At 37.1% G+C, this 22553-nt stretch overlaps 1 protein-coding gene across 1 annotated transcript; it reads right to left on the reverse strand.

The window, feature by feature from the left end:
* Nucleotides 1-2055: 2055 nt before the first annotated feature.
* On the reverse strand, nt 2056-21141 carry LOC146003131 (dolichyl-diphosphooligosaccharide--protein glycosyltransferase subunit STT3B-like). The gene is made up of 10 exons (XM_083141312.1): nt 20973-21141; nt 19527-19705; nt 16045-16256; nt 15024-15211; nt 13885-14056; nt 9882-10055; nt 6023-6136; nt 4858-4982; nt 3598-3682; nt 2056-3135 (listed from the first exon to the last, which is right to left on the reverse strand). Exons 1-10 carry the CDS (start codon nt 21032-21034, stop codon nt 3052-3054), a joined length of 1395 nt encoding a protein of 464 aa, XP_082997438.1. The 5' UTR covers nt 21035-21141; the 3' UTR covers nt 2056-3051.
* Nucleotides 21142-22553: the final 1412 nt, after the last annotated feature.

Here is a 22553-nt window from a genome sequence, read left to right on the forward strand (position 1 = left end):
GCGATCACGCGACTAGAGTTCGATTCTGTAACTGGATGCTGGATAATATTGTTGCTGGCAGAGTAAATCCAGAATTAATCATATTTTCAGACGAAGCTTGGTTCGAATTGAATGGCCGAGTTATTTCACAAAACAATCGCTATTGGAGCGCAGAAAAACCTGACCTTGTGCATGAAGTTCCGCTCCATCCTGCAAAAATTGGTGTGTGGTGTGGTTTGAATGCGCACAGAATAATAGGGCCTATTTTTTATGAAGGTACTATCAATGGTGAAAGGTATCGAAGAGACATACTACAACCTTTTTTTGAACAATTAACGGACATTGAATGCCAGCAGTCATTTTTTCAGCAGGACTCTGCTACTGCTCACACTGCTTATGAATCACTTAATTTTATTGCCGAGATTTTTGAGGACAGAATTATCAGTACTGAGTTGTGGCCCTCTCGTAGCCCCGATCTTACTCCTTGTGATTATTATTTATGGGGAACATTAAAAAACAAAGTGTATCAGAATAACCCGCGTACAATAGAGGATTTAAAAGAAAATATAAGAAGAGAAATTGCCAGAATCACACCTGAGGAGCTTATGGATGTTCAGAGGAATTTCATACGCAGATGCCGGAAATGTATTGGTGTTGAAGGAGGTCATTTTCAACATCATTTATAACACAGAAGGTTAGTGATCATCATTATTATTAGTTTTAAATATAATTTTACAGTTTCGGTTTGCTTTATGCGCCGCGATGCTGTTTCTGTTACGGACTATCTGTTACGCAATTTGGCGGCACCTGATGCATGACAAGGCCGGTAAGCGGCCGACGCTCTCGCGGTGTCTAAGAAAGATTACATGTCAAAAATAAAGTGCCAGAAATATTTGTATTTTAGAGGACACCTTTTCCAGCATCCTTACGACAAGGTACGTGCTTATTTAAGTTGTAATTGTAACTATAATTGTGAAAAGTGGAAACATTACAAAACAAGCGGTTTGTGTAACGGGCTATCTGTTACGCAATTTGCCGGCACCTGTTGCATGACTGGGCCGGCAAGCGGCCGACGCTCTTGCGGTGTCATGCTGCAATAACCTCCCTAATATGTTCTATTGATTTCGGTGGCCTCTGCCACCATCCACTTGGGAACTCGATGCTTCACTGTTGGGTTGACTTCCGGTTCCTGTTGTTTCCTTGCTTACCGCTAGGAGCGCTAGTGTAGCCAGTTTGTCTGCTGTGTGTGATAGGTCCGAGTTGTTGCAAAACCGGGAGCCAAACATGTTGTGCCTGATCACTGTTGATAAGAGTGAAGCATCGAGTTCCCAAGTGTGGATGGGGGCAGAGGCCACCGAAATTAATAGAACATTTACAAGTAAGTTTTCGTGGAAATAATTTAGTAACTCACTCACGTCTTCTTATTATCAACTGCGTTTTTATTCCCCCTAACATGAATTAGTTGTTTGTTGCATTGCAACTCGATGCTTCACTGTATCAACAGTGATCATGCACATCATGTTTGGCTCCTGCTTTTGCAACAACTCAAACCTATCACGTGCTGTGGATGAACTGGCTACTCCAGCGCTCCTAGCGGTAAGCGAGGAAACAACAGGAAGCGGAAGTGTTCATGTGTGTGTGTGTGGGCTTGGGGGGGGGGGGGGGTGCTATCCATTTTAATAATGCCATCGGCTAATGATATTCTCATCCCCGTTTCTAGTGCAAGAAGTATAATCAAAGTTGTTTCCCACCAAGTAACTCATCAACATCCAAATATATTTTTTTTCTGTATTTATTGCTTTCATTTGATTTATTCTCTTGAAGAAACAAAGTAAAATGGATAGCAATCCCCCCCACACACACGAAGACAACCATTTAACCTGAAAATTGCCAGGTGGCAAACAACTTATATTGCAATTCTTATGCAAGAACATTTACAATGAAGCTTCATAAATTTCCTAAAGGAAGGGGGTTACAGGTTGGCCCTTGGTCTGTAGTTATGAATTTTGATTTGAAATGTGTGGAAAATTTTAAATTCAAACATGAAGAGAGGTTATCTGAAAATAGTAAACAAACTGAAATAATTAAGTTTATTTTTCACCAATGCATCTGGTGAATTTTTGCACAGTGACCAATGACATAACCAATGATTTCTTTGGCATGGGTACAACAATCATCAATTGTCTTTTGTGAAGATATTGGCTTCTGTCAGTACACAATATTGTGGAAAAAAAACAACACAAAAATGAAACACAATCTTTTAAGAACAAGAATATATCTGGAAATTACTCTTAAACATGTATTGTAAATTGTTAACAAGACATATTACAACAGCAGCTGTAACAACATTCGAGTACAATGCGTGTCAATGTTAGTAACACCACATTGTCCATCACAACCAAAACAACACTATCTACGCATTCAACGAGATCAGTGTACTGATCTGTCATAATGTAAAATTAGAAGGGTGGGTGGAAAACAAATGGAAGAAAACAACATATGGAGATCATGAAAGGGGAGAAAGTTAAAAAATATCCAGATTGGAATCATCTTCAAGCAACCTCCACCCAAATAAGACCTTCCGTGAAAAGAAGTCTTAACAGCACAATGTTAATGCAAGGCAAAAAAAAATCATCTCTGATCCAGATCAAATTTCCTTGATACAGTAATATTCCTGTGCACTTTCTTTACTTACATAAACAAAGTTCCTTCTGACACAACATTTGCAATCTCTTTAAGACATGCAGTAATACATACACTTATTTACACATATAAAATTTTCTTTTATTAGGCTTCCCAACTAGATGGATTTTCAGAAACACAGCCGTTGGATTATTGCAGTCTTCACAAATAACTTGATAAATGTTTTTTCGTGAAAGGAATTTTGAAATTCATTTATATAAATAAGACTGTTCCGGCAGTTCCCACTCACACACACACATACAAATGCATCCTGGTAGAAACGTGTGTACATCCACAACTTGAAAAAAAAACTATTCTGTTCCTGTTTTCCCCACAAAGGCTTGTCAGCAGAGGCACACAAGTGAAGGCTGGCACTATTCACGCTTCACACTAGGATGACTGCCCTTTACTTAATCTTCGACCTTTAACTACAACTGGTTTGTTTTTAATAAAGCCTTTCTTGCGTCTGTTCGTCTGCAAAACAGAAAAACATAGTTGAAATGTTTTTATCAGCATTTTCCATAACAAAATACAAATATGAAGGAAAGAATATAAACTAGGGATGAGCAATCACCAATGCATCAGAAACATTTCTGAGTAAACAGAGTAAGTTCCATAAATCAATTATAGTTAAGTATGTACTTCATTCCAATGCATTAACTTGCTACATCAATTTTCATTCCCTGAAACCTGCATGAATGAATTCTTTGTTGGAAATGTGTATGTACTTTCATTCAGTGACGAACACAAGAGTGAAAATTTCATAAATGTCCAACAGTCCTTAGCATCAATTGTTTTAATAAATACAACACTCCGCTGTTAAAATAAAATACATTCATAACCCTTGCCAGATTTAGCATTGTTATTTCAAATGACTTTTCAAGCATCTTTTGTATAACCAGTTACAAAAGTGAGGGAAAAATAAATATTACTTACCTTTTTTGTAATGTGAGTGCGGGTTTTTATCTTTCTCTTTGATAGAGGAATTCTAGGTCGATTGAAATCATTTGGCTTCTTTACCCTGTAGAGAAGAAAAGCAATTTATAAAATAATTTTTAAATTGTTTATAAAGCTGTACCTCTATACCTGTGGTCTCAAACTCAGACCCTTGGGGAACCACTTATCAGCTAAGAAAAAAACAGGCAGTCGCATGAATATGGATAAATTTCAGACAGAAGTCCCTGCCTTGGCAGATGACACAGCAACAGTAGACAGTATGTTGGAGAAAGTCATCTGTACAGTTTTCACAATATTTTTGACAAAGCAATATGAATGCTTAATATTGCTTGCTATACTCTTCATAAATATAGCTGTTACAAAGAGAATAACTTTTCTAAGCATTGCTATATTCATATTATATTCAATATTTACACACTAAAAAAAATTAGTGACATTTTAATTTTACTCTGGCCCCACACCAACCCCAGCATTTATTTTATATAATGAAAAATTATTTCATGATAAATATACAAAGTGGGTCTTTCTTTGTAGTCTCCCAAGTTGTAATCAATAGAATTTGGAAGACCTATGCAAAATTTCTGTATAGTATGACAGATCGTAAGTTCTAGAGTTCTACAATGTATAAAAAATATTTGTATACGAGTTCAATCATGCTGTACAAATTATAACATTGCAAGCAATGTGAACAAAAGCCATATTGGCAATCACGTTATATAAAAGAGTATGGCAGTGTGGAGATATTCTGTGGCTTAGCTGATGGAAGCCATGGTTGTAAGTTTTTGCGATGCATGTGAATCTGATTGTTTTGGAATAATTAAAAGCATGTTTGCATGTGGAACCTAATACCTGAAATTACTAACCGCAGACTTGTTTTTGGCAATTAGTCTGAGTTAGCATAATATGTTAAGACCCTGAAAGGTAAAAATCCCAGTAATGCAAGTGGGTCCCCGACTGTTCTCCAGCTACAAGCAGTGCTACGAGGATTGGTAGGCGGTCACAATAGAAAATTTCCAAATTGAACTTCTAGCAATCGAAATGGACCAACATCATCTAAATTTGGCTTGATAACCTTAACAAGAATAATAACAAGGAATATCTTTAAATACTAAATAAACAATAGCTAACTAGATATCTCAGATTGAGCTTTTTCCTTTAAAGCAGTGGACACACTTAATTTCAACTCTACTAGTATAAATTTCAAATCTCACAGTAAGAAGGCACTATCAAAGCACATACCTGTAGATTCTAACAAGCCAATGCTCTGTTGTGTAGGCTTCTTCCAAGTACGTCAAATCAAAATTCTTATTTCCAATCACTACATTCCTGGTCCTATCAAATCCAGGTGGTGTCCGGAAATCCAACTGAAATAAGAACATTTATCCCATCTTTACTGTGGAACTAAACTGGTAAAATTGGCGTGTGTAGAAAATTTACTCACAGAAATGAGAAAAGGAAAAATTTTATTTTACACTTATTACAGAATTAGTCTACTGGGTGTCCCATAAGTCTCGAACCATAGGTATTGTTCATATTACCCTTTATTTCTGTTACAGGTAAACCATGGCACTGACTAAGGAGGAGCGAATCCGATATATTTTGCTTGTGCTTGTGGGGACTTTGAACACATTCTTGAACTGTGTTGTACAATAATAAGTTCCTAACATTAACTTCTGTTCTTCTCCTATGGTTCCAGACTTATGGGACACCCAGTATACTAAATTATCCCATAAATGTCTGAAGCATATGCAACATCGGAAGTGACAAGTAAAAACTCTGCAATACAAGGAAAACTCATTGTAAGAGGGAAACAAAAATGTACCAGATTATATAAAGAGCTATCAAATTATAAAGTACCTTGCAAATCAAATCATATATGAAGAATGAATTCTGTGAAATTAGCTTTAAGAATGAACAAGCCAATAATTACATATGGAGCAGAGACTTCGACAATGACAGAAAGAGGAAAAAGAAAGATGCAGACAGTGGAGATGAAATTATTAATGGTATATTGGAGAAGACTAGAAAGGATAGAATAAGGAATGAGGAGATCAGACAGACAGTGGGGGTGGTGAAGCTTCAGGACAGAATAGATCAGGCCTAGATGAGATGGGTGCAGAAAGACTGCCAGTAAGAGCTTACAATGCACATGGAGTGGGAGTAAGGCCAAAGGGGAGACCAAGATGTTGGTGGAAAGAGCAGATAGTGAGGAATGTTAGGAGAAGAGGACAAGATTGGAATACTGTGGAAAGAGAGGAGTGGTGGAGTGGTTGAAGACCAGAATAGTGGAGAGGATTGACTTCTATGCCGACCCAGCCAGAGGCCGGAAACTGCGAAGGATGATGGGATGAACAAGACTGAAAGATTTGTTAGCAATTATTACAATAGGAGAGCTAATCCTTACCCTCAGATCACCAAATCCATAGTAACTCAGTTTATACATCAAGCAGTTCAACATGGTCTGTGAACCTTCTTCGTCAACTCGAAATTCTCCTGAATCAGAGAAGTAGTCACTCTCCTGAGAAAAAAAAATAACATCAGTTTTGACACCTTCCCAGACAGAAATTCTCATAACAGTCTACATAATAATTTGGTTTAGAGAACGAATAGATTAATTGATGCTCTACTGATATTGATCAATGTAGGCATATCAGTTTATTGGTAAAATTTGTGATTATTTTAGATTTGGTAGTTCTATACATAGCCTGCAATTTAGTGCAAAAGTTTTGTCATATTTTTAATGAATATAAATGCATCGGTTCATCCCTAATATTAATACACACATACATAAACAAACAAGTGATTACCTTTGTATTTACAGAAGCTTTATAGACAAATGAAATGTACACACAAGAGGAATAAACAAAGTTAACTCTGAATTTATCCAATAACAAAATTCTGTACAAGGTTATTCAAAATGATGTCAAAAACTCAAAATAATTTCTTGTAATAAAATTAACTTACAGTGACAATTATTAAAAATCTTGATGTGCTCCATCTACACACATCAATGCAATAGTCAAATTCACCCCTATACTTTATCCACATCTTTCTTCTGATTAACTTGCGTATTGACTTCAGTCATGCATTCTCTAACATATCAGGGAGAGGTTGGAAGAACACACAGTTCCCAAAGGAAGAAATTCATGAGCCTTACACAAAAATAATCTTACACAGTGACCACAGATACAAATGAGCTTTACTTAAATTACTTTCCCATTATTTTGATGAGTTCATTTTGAAAAACCCTTTATACAATGTGAATTTAATCACATTACACTTTTCCTGAGCAACTTCCTGGTAATTTTACAAAACTTTCAATTTTCATTAATTCTACACCAAAATTGTCATGAAAAATAACAGTGGTTTCAATGTACAGTCAACTCTCGATTCAACGACCTTTCACAGTTCCCGGGAAAGGGGTCGTTATTTCGAAGGGGTCGTTATTGGAATTTGCACCAATTTTCAGCTTAAAGGGAGCTGAAACGGACAGAAAGATGCCTAGGAGATGGTAACACCATTTATCCTGGTAGTTATACAACCTGTTATGCACAGGATGCGTGTTGCGAGAAGGAAAATAGAACATGAAAAAGTTTTCACAAACGAGAATTTATAATAATGTTACTTTGTTTCAATTGTGCACAGTCGTTGCTTTTCCAGTAAATTCTTACAATTCTAGTTCCTGAGACACCCGTCTGCACTGAGACCAATGGAAAGGAAAACAATCTCTCGCTTATTGCAAGCGAAACTCGAAGAATCTTGACACCAGTCAGACTGGTGCCAGCAAAAGTCGGGAGATAATCGGGCAGAATGAATGTTGGATTTTATACAGGTTCACTGGAGCATTGTCTGTTACAAGATTAACTGGTAAGATTAGATCTCTCGGGAGAAACAACACAGGTTGTCTCTAGGTACCAGACAAAAAAAATAAAGGCAGGGCTGTAATTTTCGTTCTGGTTCGGCTGTGTAAAATACATCGTAAAAAAAGTCACTTTTCTTTGCTTCAACCAACTTCATTCTCCCTCCTTCCCCATTCAAGGGAGCAGTCCAAACTCGTGGCAGCGATAATCATTCGGGTTTGGAATTGAATTTCACTTTAAACTGTATATTTAGTCCCGATTAGCCCATCAGCATAAAATGAACTGAAAACAAGCTTTATGAAATTGCGCATTTTCACATGTCAAAATGGTAGATCGTTATTTACTCTCATGTTAATCGACGATTGAATGTTGGATTTAGGAGTATTCTTGATGTCAAACACCCACCCCTCCAAATGTTTTCCCCTTGAATAATGTCTTTAATCGGTCTCAGTTATACATTGAACTCTTTTTTTTCCCCTCCACATGAATGGTTCTGAAAAAAAAAGCGGATGCAAATTAAATTAAAGATTTGCTTATCAGAAGGCGCAGAACATGAAGTTATTTTAACTCTTGTTTTCCTTTCTGGAGATCGAATTTCGTTATCGTCAAATCAAAACAGCTTTGCGAGATTCCTTTTTCTTCACGCTGGATGAGTCATCGCTGTTATCGGCAAGGGACAGCTTTGCAGATGCTAGACAAAACACTGGCGCCAGCTGCATCGTAAAAACAAAGAGACCGGCTGGAAGTTCGAGCAACAGGTGGCGGAAGAGAATAATCCCAGCATTTTACAGATAACGCAACTGTCAAAGACGGAACTTTTAACAGCAGTGTAAGGAAGAAAGAAATGACCCTTGCTTTAGGTTTTACCATGCAACAGACAATAATAGGGGCAATATTTCCTATGCAGACAACAGCATTAATAAAAAAAAAAAAAAAAAAAAAAAAAAAAAAAAAAAAAAAAAAATTCTGCAATTATCAACATTGCCGTGCACACCAGTGGCGGAGAATGAGCTGGGGAAAGGGAGTTGGGTCACGTTCTTTTATTACTTGTTCTATGGTTTTTGTTCGTTTCAAGATATCCAGAACTGGTTGCCCCATTTTAGACGTCAAAGGAAAGGAAGAGGGGTGGGTCATTTTCCACCCTTGCCTGTAATCAGCCCGCATCAGCAAGAAAATCAGGGCTGAAACAATCTGCCCCCCCATGTTTGCTGACATGAAAAGTGGGAGAAGTCAGTCAGCCAACGGAACACTTTTTTGGCAGATATTACGACATCGACACAATTAGGAAAACGTATGAAGTGGGATTATGATGCACGTAAGATCGAAGTAAACTTTTATGGAAACCTGGATGACAACGCATTAAGCGGCTTGACGATCTTTAGTTCATCAATGTGGTTTTGATTATCTAAAAGTTTCGCTTTTTTATGAAGTGTTGCAGGGAACAAAGAACACTTTTTGAATGAAAGCTGTTACCGGAAGTTGTCGTCTACAAGGCCGAGCGTTGCTCACTCACAGGAACCTGCTGAACTCTAGGTCAGAGCTGGACAGATGGGCCAGACTTCCAGGCGCCAATCATCTGTATTTTCGAACATTCCTGCGATCTTATCTCTCAAGGTGGTGTATTTATCGATGAAAGAGCTTGACCTGCCATACACATTGGCAAAGTCTGCAAGTCCAGCAGTCATTTCAGGCTGCTCCTCCCCCCCTCCTCCGCGAGTTTTAAGAAGCTCTTAGGACAAGGAAACAAGTCAAGTCGATTTAAAATAACATCCAAGCACATTCGATTTTCTTTTCTCGCGTATCCAAGAGCAAGCCTGGCGCGTTGGGTAGCGGCCGTCGGGTGCGGTGTAACATTGGTGCGCTTGAGGGAGCGGAGGGCAGAGGTCAAGTACTATTGGATATCACTCAAGCATGGTGTGGTGGTGTCTATTTTTAGTTCAGACCTAATTGTGAGTGGTAGAGCGCTCGTAAAGGGAATGAGTGGAGGAAAAAACAACGCATTTTTTGGCCGGTTTCCTTCAATTTTTCAACTTTTTTTTTTTTCCAAATTTTTCTAATTTTTTCACGGTTTCCGGGAAAAGGGTCGTTACTTCGAGAGGGTCGTTATACCCGGGGTCGTAGAATCGAGAGTTGACTGTATTGATTTTCTTGATTTTTGTTATTTAATGTGACTTTTCTGCCACTTCTGGCTAATTGCAATGATCACAATCAGTGATGATATGGTGAAATTCATGAAGGGATACTTGCAAAGAACATCCATGCCCAGACTGGGATTTGAACCCAGAAACCCCGGCATTGTAACACACTATGCTAACCATTTCATCACGGAGGTTGGCATCTCAATGTAATGATTTTTCATATGTGAATCTACAATTTCATGACTACAGTTACTAAGTTACTTACCCTTATGTCCTTAGGGTGCTCACCCTCTGCTATCCTCACCATCCATAGAAATTTATTTATATCATCTCCTGAATAGCCAATCACACCTCCAAATATTACCAAAACATAATCAACATCAAGAGACAGCATTATTTTATAAGCCTCACTTTCATTGGAAGACATAGCTTTCCCCACCTAGAACATACAATTGCTTATTAAACCACAATATAATAAATGCATTTACAGAAAAGAGGTTCAATGCAATCAAGATCTTATGTTTAAGGAGAATTCACACCCAAGCGACAAGTGTCACAATTAAACGCAGACTTGTGTGGCCTGTCACATCTCTACAGTGTGAAATGTTGTTGCTAATTGTCTCGTTCCCAAGTGACATGTTTTCTGTCACTTGTCACTTTGGTATCAATTCTCCCTAAAGTTCAACACTGTAAATACTTTAAAATATATTTTTTGCCCTAAACTGAATTATTTATGCAATTTGGAATCTAAAAATAAAATTAAATGAAAAACATTAAAAAAAAAGTGAAGATACATTTCTATGATGAAAAAATGTAACATATTAATGTCAATGTGTTTTTTATCATTTTTCATAAAATGGTGATAGGGTGAATTAACTCTTTCGCTGAGGTCGTCGCATTTATGCACAGCACGTCAGGTGCCTTGCTCCACGGAAGTCGCATTATTGCGACTTCATACTTCCACTCGCTGCGGGTGTCGCATTTCCGCAGTACGTTGCTTTTAGTAGCCTTCTGACATCTGCTGATAGTATTTGGAACTATTTGAACTTGTAGTTTTGTTTTTATCCGTATGATGTTGCTAATTACGCCTCCGTTTAGAATTCTTTGACATGCGAGCGTTGAGTGCTCTGACATGTCAGTTTCAAATGCATGTTCGAATGTAAACAGCATGGCTTCGTCAAGTCGTCAACACTTGTCTGATAATGATGTTACTCAACTGTTATTTTCAGAATCAGAATCAGAAGGTTAATTAAGTTGTGACGACAATAGCGACAGTTTTTATGAGACTTCAAGTGGTGACAGTGATTGTGTAGTGTCTGATGATGAATTTGTACCGCCGTCCGTAACATCATGGAGCAGATGTTGTTTTTCAAAATTTCAAAATTTTTCAAAATATCATACCACCAAGGACTACATATAGAATGGTTTGCCAGTGCAAGGAATGACTTTTGTAAGTTCTCTATAACATATTTTGCAATGTAATTTTGTAAAATTATTCTTTCTAAAAAAAAGTTTTTTTTCAAAATTTCAAAATTTTTCCAAATATCATACCACCAGGGACTACACAATGGTTTTCCAGTGCAAGGAATGATTTTTGTAAGTTCTCTATAACATATTTTGCAATGTAATTGTGTAAAATTATTGTTTCTAAAAAAATGTTTGTAAAATTGTTGTTTCTAAAAAATGTTTTTTTTCTTCAAAATTTCAAAATTTTTCAAAATATCATTCCACCAGGGACTACAGAATGGTTTTGAAGTGCAAGGAATGACTTTTGTAAGTTCTCTCTCATATTTAATGCAATGTAATTGTGAAAAATATTTGTTTATAAAAAAAATATATTTTCAAATTTAATTACGCAGCCAAGGGATATTGTATGCCAGAGAATTCTGCAGTGAAAGAGTTAAAGGACAAATACCATCCATATTTTATGCATTATTTGAATCTAGAACACCTAATATTTATAAACACAATATAAACCATTACAACAAGTAATGTGTTTCAATCATGTTAGAAGAGAGGAATATCTGTGATGTACAACTAACATGAAATAATAATAACTAAAATAAATTAATAACTCTTCATTATCATTTCACAACATATACAAATGTTTCTATTGTAGAAAATACAGTGCAACCCCGATTTTTACATTTTCCTGCATTATACTCTACGAGAAACTTGCGGACTTCAACGTGGTCAGGTGGTTGGGTGCCACTTGTGTAAGAAGTCTATGCGTGAGATTTCCCTCCCTCCTAAACATCCCGAGGTCCACTGTTCCCGATGTTATAGTGAAGTGGAAACGTGAACAGACATGTACAACCCAAAAGCCTGCAGGTCGACCTCCTATGTTGACCTACAGAGACCATCAAGTGTTGAAGAGGATCGTATAGCGTAATATCAATCATCCATTGCCACCATCACACACGAATTCCGAACAGCATCAGTATCTACTCCAAGCAACATGACTGTTCGGCCTGAGGTGCAGCAACTTGGTTTGCATGACCGAGCAGCTGCTCATAAGCCAAACATCACACAGGCAAATGCCAAAAACTGCCTCGAGTGATGCAAGGAACGTCTAAACTAGACCATAGAACAGTGGAAAACCGTTGTGTGGAGTGATAAATCATGGTACACAATGTGCCAATCCGATTGTAGGGTGTTGGTGTGGCGATTGCCTGGTGAATGACATCTACCAGCCTGTATAGCACTGACAGTGAAATTCGGGGGTGGCAGGGTTAGTGTGGTCATGTCTCTCCTGGAGGGGGCTAATCCCTTGTTGCTTTACGTGACAAATGTCACAGCACAAGCTTATGTTGACATTTTAACCACTTTCATGCTGCCTACCGTTCAAGACCAGTTCGGGGATGACCGTCTTTCAACACGACCGAGCACCCATTCATACTGCAGGGTTTGTGGGGGAGTGGTTTGACGACAACATCATCCCACTAATGGACTGGCCTGCACCAAGTCCTGATTTGAATCCTCTCGAACATCTCTGGGATGTTTTGGAACGCCGACTTCGTGTTAGACCACACAGCCCCACATTGATACTTCTTCTCATTTCGGCAATCCGCAAGGAATGGGCTGCTATTCCCCAGGAAACCTTCAGCCACCTGTTGAAAGTATGCCTGCCAGCATAGGCGTAGCTACGGGGCGCGCCGGGTGTGCCTAGGCACACCTTAATGGGCTGCTTTATTAAAGAGAATTGAAGACAGATATTTCAATAAGAGAGAAAATAAGCGACAGTTTGTAAGAAGTTGAGAATGTCATTACTTGGTACAAACGTGTGCAGTATCGCTGATGAAACGAGTGTCTATAGATTTTCGATTTTTTGATGTCATTGGAGAAAGAAGATATTTACTGCATTCTACTCTGTACTGCAGCGCTTTTCTTCTATACCTGTCACAAGCTGCACGTGTGAGAGAGAGCTTTCTCCAAGCTTACCCAAGTTAAAACTAAATTAAGAGCAACTCAGAAGCAGGATAGATTGGAAGCCCTGCTCTTGCTATTTGTGGAACAGGAAAAAGCTTAGTCTATTGATGAAATGAAGTTATTGATGAGTTTAAGAACATTGTACCTTTTGAGAGAAGTCTCTTGCTATAGATGACGTGTATTTTGATGTATTGGTTTGTAACATTTATGAACATTTTGTGTGTGTGTGTGTGTGTAATTTCTATGCAATTTGATTTTTTTTCTACTACGTATATTCAGAAATTTTCAATACTGTCATTTAGTGAATTTATATTCCTTTACAAACATCAGTGCAATTAAAGAGCCAAGTGATTGTGTTGCAAAATATGCTATTAAAAAGGTACAAGACCTCATTTCTTTTCTCTCTGCACACCCAAATATAAAGTTCTAGCTACGCCTATGCCTGCCAGAGTGAAGGCTGTCAACAAGGCTAAGGGTGGCCTAACACCGTATTGACTGCCAGTATTCCCGATGGAGGGCAGCCCAAACTTGTACTTCATTTTCAGGTGGGTGTCCGGATACTTGTGATCACATTGAGCACATTCAGTCTTGATGGTCCCAACATAGCAAAGTGTTGTAAAATTTTCCTCGATTTTACATTTTCCCTAAATTTCACGTTTTTTCTCTTGGTTCCCTGAAAAACGTTAAATCGAGGTTCCACTGTATATAATAAAAAAATAACAAAAACTAAAAGACATCTGAAGTTAAATGCAAGCATGCATCCAGCCCAGTTCATGGTAATAGTCACTCGCTACATTTAGAAACCTTTGTTTTAGAGGTCTGGGAATATTAATACTCACCAGAGCTATGTGACTATTATTCCACGTATTGTTATCTACAAGTGTAGTTCTGTTGGCCATCCCAGCTATCTGATAACCATAATCCCACCAACTCATTACTCTTGCATCATCTGCAGTGTTATGTGAAAGCCAATAATAAGCTTCTCTGAAGTCATCTAAAATTTGCCGTGATCTGAAAAAGAAAAAAAGAAAAATGGAAAACCAGAATTATGAATTCAAGTTAACAAGCAAGAGTAAGGAAAGGTTTTGTGCAAATGGTCTAATAAACTTCATCACAGTACTAAAAGAACTATTACTTAAGTATGAAATCGACAAAATTATTATTAACTAATAATGATAGGTTAGAAAAGTAAGTATAACTTTGAAACATTTCTGTAGTTTTCATTTTTTACAAATATATATATATACATAAAAATCACCTACAATTTTTTTAATGAATTTCTAAGTAAGCAATTTCTCTTTCTATGTAAAAAATATATCAGAGTAATCTGGTGCTTCTTGGCCGATTGATTCGGTTTATTTCACTTCATACTATGGGAATGAGACACACGGTAATAGATAATTCAGGAACACATGTTTTCCGCGAAGCTATTTTAAGTAATTTTCTTTCTATTAATTTCGGTAGCCACTGCCACCATCCTCGTTGGAATTTACTTTGCTTTTCTGCCTCTTTTAGCTAATCGCAAAGATTAGAATGAATAGTGATATGATCAAATTGATGAAGAGACACTCACAAAGAACAGCCATGCAAAGCCTGGGATGCGAACCCGGAACTCCTGGCATCATAGTGCACTGTGCCAACCACGGAAGTCAGTCTTCTGTTGCTTCTTAATTCATTTACTGATTTCCAAAATTAAATAAATTAATATCTAACAGCCTGATAAAAGCTCAGTTAATCAAACTAAGAATAAATGTCTGATGAAGGGAGTGAGAATTCTCCAGAAATGTTACATCAAATGTTGTTTACATGCTTGTAAGAACTGTAAACTACAATAGAAATAAAATAACATTTGTATTGGTATGTTCTTACCACCAAAGTTGTTGCTTTGACCTACAAAGAACCAAGTTGAATTTGCTTCGAGATATATGGATCATATATAAAATGCAATCAAATCTTTTGTGTAACTTTCAGCACTTACCCATCATGACTGTAAGAAGCCAGCACAATGCTTGGACTAGAATAAGCATTACTGGTCACCCATGTACAATGTACTACAAACATCATAAGCATTACGAGCACTGCAATTATAACAATACTGCGAATGTTTGCACCCAAACCATCACTCTCCCTCTGTTGCTCATGCTTCATCTTTTTCAGTTTCCCAGCCTAAAAAGAGACGAAGCAGAAATTAACAAGGCAATGAATGTTTATCTATAACGTTTGCTATTTTCTTAGAATTCCTTTTGAATGAAAATATGCTTTTAGTCATATCTGCATGCTGTGAATTGAACATGATTCTCCCACGTGGCAGTCAGATGGCTGACCAACTTGACTCCTCCAGCTCCATAATTAACACCCAAACAATTTGTTGTTCTTTTATGGATTTGAATGGCTATACCTCATCTTACATTACAACAAAAAGCATAAGATCATTGTTCCCAAAGAACCCACCCAGCTTTTCCAATTTTTCCATGCAAATTTAAAGTAAATTTCCAGACAATTTTGTGATGCTTTAACATCCTAATAAGAAAGTTTTTAAGTGTTAAACTGAACTTGTTATTCAAGACAATAAAGTTTACCCAGCATTGTTAAAAATAAATGAACAAAAATTAAAGTATATAAATGTTTTTAAATACAATCTCATATCATGAAAAATGTGGAATTCACTTTCAATTCCAAATCCTGGCAAGTAAAAAGAATGCCTGATTTTTCCAGGTAAGATAGATTTTCAAAATTACTTTACTTTTTCACTCACAGGTTGACTTTTTTTACTTTTCTAGATCTTTCACGTCAGTGGGAACCCTGAGGATACCTGGTAATCCAAATTGATTAAAATACAATAGCATCACATTCTTAGTACCAGCGAACCCCATAGGCACCAAAAAATGTATACTGACATGTATAATCAAGTTTCCACTGTCTACTACCTAATTACAATCAAATAATAAAGCATTTCTGTTCATGAGGGTAATTACAAAGTTTGCCAGTTTTTCCCTTACCTTATCATACATATTTCTATTATTCCTTTCTCCTCCACCCTCATCATCACTGTCACTATCAAATAATCTTGGTGTTTCATCCTCTTTCATGTATAATTCAAACACACGAGAGAAAGCAATTCCACTCAAAACGCACACAACTGGAGTTAAGGTTAGCATCAGTCGAACCATTACGCCAGCAAAGTATACTGCACTCAGAGCATATAGAACAACTATATTAGGGAAAGAAAAGATGCAATAAGTAAGATACATAGTTTTTATATGTACCTCTTCAAAGCTACAACTTCTCATGAATGTTTATACATGTATCAAAATTTTCTTTTATGTCAACTTTATGCTCAGGGAGGCTTGACTCAGACAGTGGACAAACATTCCATAAATCCCTGGCATGAAAACAGAGTAAGTAAACATGATTTGCTTATATCAATCAAAACAAATGATCTTCAAGATGATTAAACTTCATTGCACGTGTCATCAGCATTATAAATAGTAAAGTGACTAATGGGGGAAAAAAAATCATCAGACATGTTTCCCAGTGAAGGAGAAATGGCTACCCATAACTTCCTGATGTAGTATCAGTTTGTAAATTTTCAATTTTTTTTTCAAACTTATCTCTTTTAACCCATATGGAACACTTATTCCTCTCTTGTCCCTGATGAAATTAGGTGGGTTGAAAAATTTGGATAAATGTTGAATTGATTGATTGAATTGGTGTTTAGACTTTTTTCTCATTTCCCTTCCTCGCTCGTTTTCCTTCTCTATCGGTGGTGGAAGGTTTCTATAAAAGGAAGGGAAGGAGGTCGTCGGATGATCCAGTGGGAAGGGAAGTTCGCCCGGGGGTAAAGTCCACTTTATGCACAGTAAGGCTAATTGGGACTGGACCTACAGTTTAAAGTGGGATCCGAACCACTATGTGCCTCCACCGGGTATTGACGGGATAAATGTTGAACATGTGTGTCTTGGCATTAGTCATTTTGCTATTTAGGGGCAAGCTGAGGTAGCAGGGTAAAGCGGGATATGGGGTGGTTTTGCCAAATAAGTGACACTATTCATCCGACGTTCTTGGAACTTCATCAGCACATAGTACTCTTTGTCTGGACAGAAGCTGGTCTCAGTTTGAAAGAAAGAACGGTATGTGCATACATTTTTCACCCTATGTTGCAATTATTAGACAAACTATTTGCTGCTGTAAGTTACAATGGGATTATTATTGTGAACGCATGCTTATATTATCTGTCCAGCATGCTTGTCGGATATCATAAAACAGGTCATTCGTTATTTTCAATTCACACATTTTGTGTTACGATCGTGTAACCTGATAATGTGATGGGATGGGGCAAAATGGGGTATTACCCCAGTTGACAGTAATGTGTTTAGTGAAGCAGACTTATTGCCTTCTGCAACAACCAACATTTAGCATTCAGCTTCCTCCCAATGCTGCTTCAACCCTTTATGTTCAGCCTTTGACATTGCTGCTGAGGAACCAGCATCATCCTCCTTTTAAAGTTACAAGTCCTCAATCAATTGTGCCTATTCCAAACTTAGATCAAGAGAACAAAATAAGATCTCCTAAATGAGGTGGATAGACAGATCTCTTAACAGAATCACCGTAGAGAGCAGAACAAACTCATCAAATAATGAAAGCAGCACCCACGCGCAAGTTGGTCTTTCCTAAGCCAAGAAACACAAACAAGGCTCTACTGGATCTTTCGAATGAAGGTTGAATCAGGTGTCGTGTTTTTGCACTTTGCGATGGGTGCATAATTCTTGTGCAGGTGTGTCAAGTGAAGACAAAAATGCTGTTCATGTTTGTGGTTTGTGTGAAACTTAATTGTTTGAGTAAGTTTACACAATTCTACAATTAAAACATCCACTATGTTTCTATGATTATTCTAACTTAATAATGTTACAATTAAGTAGTACGTACAGCAAACAGTTAAGGTACTCAGTCTTGCCCTGCATGTGGGGCAAGAGCTCCTTTAAAAATCACAATATATTCCAAACATTAAGCGTGTCTTTTCAGTTTTCACATTTTTATAACATTAACAAAGAACCAATAAAACTATTTGTCGCAATAAAAATCATATCTGATTTTATTTTGTGCTTCAAACATGTGGTCAAACATTAGTCAACCCATCTTGCCCCACCCTGTAACATCCACCCAATACGAATGGGTTATGTATAGATTTCTTGGAGATTTTGCACACTATCTCTCCTTGGTGAAAAGAAAATATCCAATCCTGCAGCATGATTACGAGCTGTCACACAATTGAATGTTTAACAGCAGCATGCAAACCAAAATGTTTATCCACTTCTTGCACTCAAATCCATATGGGCGAAACAGGTATACAGAGATTTTGCCCATCTTGTACAGTTTAAAATGGTGAACTAAGGACCTGTTGATTACAGGACATCGATGTTAGCCACTACACCATCAACATATCAATAAGAGATGACACTACTTTTCACAAGTGGCTAATGACAACAGGAAGTTGCAGTATACCTAGATTAGAAACAAAATCTCATGCAGAGATCTAAATGGTGATGAGATGAACTGCAGGTTGGATTGGTAGTTCAGTTAGCAAAAACACTGGCTCCGAAATGGAAATGTTTCATCCATAGCTGAACCACAACTTTACAGACTTTTCAATAAGTAATCATTAGAGGCACATATTTTTGGTAATTAAAAAAGCAAAATTTCGGTACAAAAACAGAGTCGATTTCGGGTTAAAAAGCGGTAAATAAAATGAAATTTCGGTGTTATAGCGGTGAATAATCACATGAAAAGTGCTATATAAAATTAAATTTTGGTTTTAAAATTGTGAATATAATCCTAAGTTTGATTTAAAAACTGCACTTATTACACAAAATAAACTTATCCCTTCTAATAGCACATTTATGAAGTTACCAGAGTATTAAGTTTATTCCTGTGTAAAGGTGTTCTCAAATATTTACAGCACAATTAATCAATTTTCCGTGAATTGCATAACTCACAGGATACTTCAGACTTCAGAAAGTGTCGCGTCGGTATATAAACGGTAAATTTCGTGTTTAAGAGTTAATTTCGCTTTTTGCAGTTCATTTCGCATTATTTCGTGACAAAACATGGTCACAAAATGTATCTCACACCTTTCAAAAACATGAAAAATTAACACTACAATGTGTTTTTTCACATTTCGTTTTTTCGTGAAAAACGAAATATGCATGCCCCTAGTAATCATATATCCTCTGTGTACTAAAAGTTAGCTCTAATAACTATCTCAGTTAAACAATCTTCCAGTTGAAATTGTTTACCTACTGCTAATGTTTCTTCTATCTGGTAAATTTCTATTATCAATAAGAGATGCTAAACAGAGTATTGTTCTAATAATAATTTGACACCTATTACAAAAACAATCAATGTGCTGATTATAAATAAGTAGTGAATAATTATCTAAGATTAATATTTGAACTTCTATGGAAGTAAATGCTAAACTACTTACCAAACACTCGTTCATCATTGATGTTTTTTATGCAATACCACAATCCCACAGGAAAGGTGGGCACCAAAATGTGAAGATCAAAGAAAAATGAAAACCACGTCGTTGGTTGATGTTCCGACACTGACACAATGATAGGCAGATGGATTTTTGCATAGCCTGTATCCCACAATGAATAGAACCTATGAAAATTAAGATTATATAAATTATGTGATGTAAGTTCCTAAAGATGAAATAAAAATTACTTGCTTACATTACAATTATGCTTTCCTATTACACTAACAAAACTTTGGTTACAATTCCAAAAAGACCTACGATGGAAACTAATACCGTCCAACTGCAGCAGATGAGACTCGTATGAAAGAGCAAATCTACACACAAAAGGGGAAGTAGATAGAAGCACATGTGAAACAACGTTATAGGCTTCAGTCTCATATTTTGTTTGTATGCTTTTGGTTGTTATATTTATTATAGCATGTTTTGTTGTAAATGCCTCCCGATGGCATAATGGTTCAATACCAGGTGAAGGCACATAGTGGTTCAGATATCATTTTAAATGTAGGTCCAGTCCCAATTAGCCTTACTGCACATAGAGTAAACTTAAATACAAACTCACAAAAGGCTCTATTCGTACCAGCTGACATAGGTGTATAAGTGTACCAGAATTATTAAAATCCTAACATTTCCATAAAGTTGCAACAGAGGCAAAAATTCAATGTTATTATCTTTTAAATGTATGTCTAAACATAGTGTTCTATTTCTGATTGTAGTCACATTAACTAAGGAAGTGAATGTGTTCTTCGCGAAACATCTAAAATTTTAAATCTTTACAATCTTTAATGTATCAGCAAATTTTACAAATTAATTTAGTGATATCACAAAAATTTCTTATCAGCACATTTTTAACAATGTGCCTGAACTACATTCATGCTGGCTGGCCTTCATGGTGAAATGGTTAGTACAGTGCAATACGACACCAGGGGTCCAGGTTCAAATCCCAGCTAGGGAATGAGTGTTTTTTGTGAGCATGCCTTCATCAATTTCATATCATCATCACTAGTCTTCATCTTCATGATTAGCCAAAAATGACAGAAAAGCAAAGTAGAAGAAATAAAATCAATCAATCAATCATACTCATGCTGGTCCAGTTGGTAGGGGGCACTAACTGCTACGTGAGACACCCAGGTTGATTCCCAGGCTGGGAGACCTCAGGTGGTAAGTTTTCTGCATAAGTAGCTCTGAGGCTTACCCCCTCCCCTCTTATCAATGGGTACCCTCAGGGTTAAAGATTGCTGAAGCATGGGGCTAATCACATCACCACCACATTGTCAGAGATAAAGAAAAAGCATGTCACAGTAGCACAATGCACAGGGGAGAGCTTTACTTTTTCCCCAGCAAAGGTCAATGTAATGGACAAAACTACAACAGATGAACACTTTTCTGACTTACCTCCCACTCCATGGAGCTATTATTCCTGCATAAGTTAGCCCAACTACTGTGAGAAATACCATTCCCGCAGCAACAAGACTTGCCACTATAAAGAAGTATTTGTACTCTGAACGTGTAAGGATACTCTGAAGGTACTTTACCACTGCAACAGCATTCAATAATACAAAAACACCTGAAAGAAACAAACAGCATAGAAAAATCGTGTGTTAGGTAGGAAGGGGACATCTGTATAAAAATGAACAACCATCATTTTTGTGTATATTATTTCACAACTTCCATTAACCAGCGTCATTGCAACTACGTCAAGTATGCATATTTCTCACTAGCTTGTTCTTGCACACAATTACAAGCTAACTAAGTATTATAATGTATTTGCAAATGTCAAGAATTTATTTTTTTCTTAAGGAAGAAAGCCACAATATTCTTTACAGAAATGTTTAGTATTTTCCCATTTTGTGCTTCAGCTACTTCCTAGGTTCATGTTTATGGTTTCTATCAGTTCTCATAACTGATTTTAATATAAAAATTGGAATCAAATAGTTTTTTTTCTTTTCCAAATTTTTAACACTAGATTATTCCCATGAATCTACTCTTATATATCACAACACCTACTTGCTCCTTTCTTTGCCCCCTTTTTGTATGTATGCAGGAAAGAAAAAAAAATATAGCATAAAGCTTCTAGGTGGCAGAAGTAACCAAAGAACTATGTTCAAGAATTAGCAATGATGATACTTTACAAAATTATGAAACATATACAGTCAACTCTCGATTCTACGAGCCCGGATATAACGACCCTCTCGAAGTAACGACCCTTTTCCCGGGAACCATGAAAAAGTTGAAAAATTGAAGGAAATCTGCTGAAAAATGCATTTTTTGCACTCGTTTTATTTGCAATCATTCCCTTCGGGAGCACTCTACCCCTTGCAAGTGGGTCTGATCTAAAAATAGACACCACCACACCAAGCTTGTGATATCCAATAGCACTTGACCTCTACCCTCTCCTCCCCCAAGGATGCCAATATTACCCTGCACCCGACAGCTGTTACCCAACATGCTAGGCTTGTTTTGCCATTGTGATTTCGCTTGCTCTTGGATACGCAAGAAGAGAAGATCGAATGTGCTTTGATGTTATTTTAAATCGACCTTGACTTGTTTCCTTGTCCTACAAGCTGCTGACAACTGGATTGGGGGGGTGGGGGTGGGGGAGCAGCCCAAAATGACTGTGCTTGACTTGTAGCCTTTGTCTATGTATATGGCAGGTCAAGCACTTTCATCGATAAATACACCACCTTGAGAAATAAGATCGCAGGAATGTTCCAAAATACAGATGCATGGTGCCTGGAAGTCTGGACCATCTGTCCAGCTTTGACCTAAATTTCAGCAGGTTCCCATGAGTGAGCAACTCATGTCTTTGTTCCCTGTAACACTTCATAAAAAAGCGAAACTGTTAGAGATAATCAAAGCTACATAGGCCAACTAAAGATCGTCAACACACTTAATGATTTGTCATCCAAGCTTTCGGAAAAGTTGACTTCGATCTAACGTCCATCATAACTGCAGTTTCCCACTTCATACGTTTTC

The sequence above is a fragment of the Lepisma saccharinum genome, chromosome 1 (assembly GCF_977018435.1).
Source record: "Lepisma saccharinum chromosome 1, izLepSacc3.1, whole genome shotgun sequence".
Classification (NCBI taxonomy): Eukaryota; Metazoa; Arthropoda; class Insecta; order Zygentoma; family Lepismatidae; genus Lepisma; species Lepisma saccharinum.